This window comes from Pagrus pagrus (genome assembly GCF_965226575.1).
Source record: "Pagrus pagrus genome assembly, chromosome: 2".
Taxonomy (NCBI): Eukaryota; Metazoa; Chordata; class Actinopteri; order Spariformes; family Sparidae; genus Pagrus; species Pagrus pagrus.
Window position 1 is genome coordinate 102,639 of NC_140186.1, and position 3,526 is coordinate 106,164.

Genomic DNA, 3,526 nt, shown 5'->3' on the forward strand with positions numbered 1-3,526 from the left:
AAAGAAACACACCATGACACTGGAAACCAGCAAAGCAAAGCAAGACTAAGACCAGAGCCGACCCGAATATTTGGGTCATAATCACGACGGAACGGCCGGCCGATCGCGGTCGAAGGTGGCACCACACCGCACCGCACCGTGGCGGAGTCTGCGGGGGTCCAGCCGACAGACAGGTGTGTCAGGTAAGCCAAGATGCGGAGAACCCCGCCCTGGAATCGTGTTTTTTGTCAATCGGACAAGGATTTCTGGAAGTATCAGTGATTAGGATTTTATGTTTGTAATTTAAGATGGAGTACCAGGGGCGCAGGGAAAATTTGGACGTGTTAGTGATTAGGATTTTATGTTTGTAATTTAAGATGGAGTACCAGGGGCGCAGAAAAATTTGGACGTGTTAGTGATTAGGATTTTATGTTTGTAATTTAAGATGGAGTAACAGGGGCGCAGAAAAATTTGGACGTGTTAGTGATTAGGATTTTATGTTTGTAATTTAAGATGGAGTAACGGGCGCAGAAAAATTTGGACGTGTTAGTGATTAGGATTTTATGTTTGTAATTTAAGATGGAGTAACAGGGGCGCAGAAAAATTTGGACGTGTTAGTGATTAGGATTTTATGTTTGTCATTTAAACTGGAGTACCAGGGGCGCAGAAAAATTTGGACGTGTTAGTGATTAGGATTTTATGTTTGTCATTTAAACTGGAGTACCAGGGGCGCAGAAAAATTTGGACGTGTTAGTGATTAGGATTTTATGTTTGTCATTTAAACTGGAGTACCAGGGGCGCAGAAAAATTTGGACGTGTTAGTGATTAGGATTTTACGTTTGTAATTTAAGATAGTAACAGGGGTGCAGAAAAATTTGGACGTGTTAGTGATCAGGATTTTATGTTTGTCATTTAAACTGGAGTACCAGGGGCGCAGAAAAATTTGGACGTGTTAGTGATTAGGATTTTATTTTTGTAATTTAAACTGGAGTACCAAGGGCGCGGGTAACTTGGAAGCATTAGAGGGTAGGATATCAGTTTTATTTGGATGTGTTAGAGATTAGGATATCATGTGTGGAATCTGTGGACTTTATACACATTATAACAGGATAAAGGCACAAATATGCACCAACACAATCATCATTATCATAACTTTATTAATTAAAATGTGTACTTTGTATAGAGAAACTTTTTTAATATTCATTATTATTTATTTTTTATTACTCAGACACACATGAGCTGAAAAGAAACAAAAAAAAAGTAAGCGCCCATCTCCATGTGCCACAGCTCACCCTGAAGCCACGTTTCGTGACTTGTACAGCAACTATTTCTGTACGTTCCTCTGAATTCACAGGAACAGGAACTTCATTATTTTTAAAACGGAACAACAAATAACAAACTTTTTAATGAACTGCATTAAAGCAAAAACAATGTCGACAACAGTCGAATGCCCTCAATGCTCCCACTTCTTGTTGTCCACAGAAAAACTCCCCGGGGGCTTGGAGTCTAACCCCTTGGGGACTGCGTCCGGAACCATGTTGAGCGGCTTGGGGTTCTGGCTTGAAGGGGGGGTGTTTCCCTCCTCGTCGCTGGCTGCCCCCGGAACGAAGGTGAGGTTTACGCCTATCTGGAGCATCTTTTTGTCCTAAAAAATCAAAAAGTCAAGCGTTACCATTTAGTGTAACTGGAGTGTATTCACACAGCGACAACCTGCTCATCAACGGAAAGCTAACCCATTCAAACACACACACACACACACACACACACACTGACACTTACCTGAGGTGTCCCAGGGCGATCAGCCTCCTGCTCCTTGCTTGTTTTTTCCCCAGGGGCACCGGAGTCCACGGGTGGCTGGCTGGCGGCGCGGGCGTAGTTGTTGTTGTTGTCACACTGCTACAGTCAAATGTGTGATAAATGTTGAAAAAAAACACATTACGGTTTGATGATATCATCTTCAAGAGGTTAAAAAAATCTGTTGATAACTGTGTTAAAACTTACCATTGTCACTTCCTCGCAAAAGTTCTTGAATGGTTGAAGATACATGTGGGAATAGAGAAAGTAATGTTAGCATAGCTTGGGCTAAAATTGCAGACACTTGTCACATCAATACAGCTACGCTAAATGGATTCCAAAGCTTGCATCCAAATCCATAAATGGATTCCAAAAGGTGCATACAATTCCTAAATCGATTCCTCGTTTCGCATCCGGCCTGTGATTGGTCGGTTTTCCCTTTAACCCTCCCACTCCAAACGGTGCATCGAAATCCCTAAACTCACCCAAGAATGTGATTTCCAAGTTGGGTATTCCCTCTAATGTACCAATTTGGAAGGAAAGTCCTTCTGACAAGTTGGGAATTCCGGCCCATTCTACGAGTTCCAGAAGTGCGACAGAAGCCCTAGTCCCTAACCCTAACCCTAACCCTAACCCTCAGTCCCCTACCCTAACCCTAACCCCCTAACCCTAACCCTAACCCTAACCCACTAATTTTGGGTGCCTAAACCTAAAATCACTGACTTTGGGTGCCTAAACCTAAGGTCACTGGTTTTGGGTGCCTAAACCTAAGTTTGACCACACGAATTTCTCTTTTCCTCTTTCTTCTTTTCTTCTTGTTTTTCTTGTTTATTTTCTATTATATGCCCAGCCTTGTTATTTATCCTAACCCTAACCACTCCCTTCTTAATATATAACACTGCTTTATGCATAACCCTCATCTTGCATGACCTTGGTCTTTCATAACCCTCACTATATCCAACCCTAGCCTTTCATAACCCTCACTCTCTCTAACCCTAATCTTCCATAACCCTCACTATTTCTAACCCTACTTTCTTTTTTCTTCATAATTAATTAATTATTTTTTCACACTTTATTTTCCATCATTTATAACCCCCATGGGTTATTTTCCTCTAACCCTAATCTCTTTCTTTTTCATGCAATTCTTTTCCTCTAACCCTAATCTTTTTCCTTTGTGGAGTTGGTTTTCCACAATACTGATAATAAGCATTATTACTATTATAATTATTGTTGGTATAATTAGTTTCAGAGTTGTGATGTCTGGGAGTAGTTGCAAAGGGTGGGGCCTACTGAGCCCGCTTCTGTGAATGATTTGACTTTTGACAGTTGCACCTCCCAATTGTGGCCTCAAGAGGCACTGGGGGTGTGGTTATGTCACATTTTCACCTGGGTGGTGAGTGGGCAGACTACTCACCTTGATCATGGTGCAAAAACGCTATAGACAGTAGTGACATAGTAACAACAGATAAACTTTATTCTTTTTCACAGAAAAACAGGTACAGACAATGGTACTAACATAAATAACAAAGTACAAGTCATACCTACCAGAAATATTGACAAAAGACATTAAAATAGACACAAAGACAGAGAGCCCAGATTGGTGACTCCTCCCACTTGACATTACAACAGGAGAAAAACGGGATTATACTAACAATAAGATCTCAAACTATAAAGATAATACTAAAAGGTTCACTTTTTTCAAGGTTTAAAACAAAGACAACAGAGTTAACTTACTGAAAACTTCAAGGAAGAA

The 3,526-nt window shown here is 40.9% G+C and overlaps 1 protein-coding gene across 2 annotated transcripts; it reads right to left on the reverse strand.

Moving 5' to 3' along the window:
- Window positions 1-1,116: 1,116 nt before the first annotated feature.
- Window positions 1,117-2,362, reverse strand: LOC311273036 (uncharacterized protein). 2 transcript variants are annotated; one of them, XM_084379891.1, is made up of 3 exons: window positions 1,981-2,362; window positions 1,759-1,872; window positions 1,117-1,624 (listed from the first exon to the last, which is right to left on the reverse strand). In XM_084379891.1, exons 1-3 carry the CDS (start codon window positions 2,023-2,025, stop codon window positions 1,433-1,435), a joined length of 351 nt encoding a protein of 116 aa, XP_084236017.1. In that variant the 5' UTR covers window positions 2,026-2,362; the 3' UTR covers window positions 1,117-1,432. The 2 variants fall into 2 exon arrangements, with proteins under 2 accessions (XP_084236017.1, XP_084236016.1); XM_084379890.1 differs by having other exon boundaries at window positions 1,759-1,875.
- Between the last annotated feature and the right edge of the window lie 1,164 nt (window positions 2,363-3,526).

What these genes read in the sequence shown, in the direction of transcription:
- LOC311273036 (XM_084379890.1), bottom strand. Translation starts at nt 2,025, where the DNA reads ATGTATCTTCAACCATTCAAGAACTTTTGCGAGGAAGTGACAATG. An exon ending in TTTGCGAGGAAGTGACAATG is followed by an intron (nt 1,876 to 1,980) that starts GTAAGTTTTAAC and finishes ATTTGACTGTAG; the next exon opens with CAGTGTGACAACAACAACAA. An exon ending in ATCGCCCTGGGACACCTCAG is followed by an intron (nt 1,625 to 1,758) that starts GTAAGTGTCAGT and finishes TTGATTTTTTAG; the next exon opens with GACAAAAAGATGCTCCAGAT.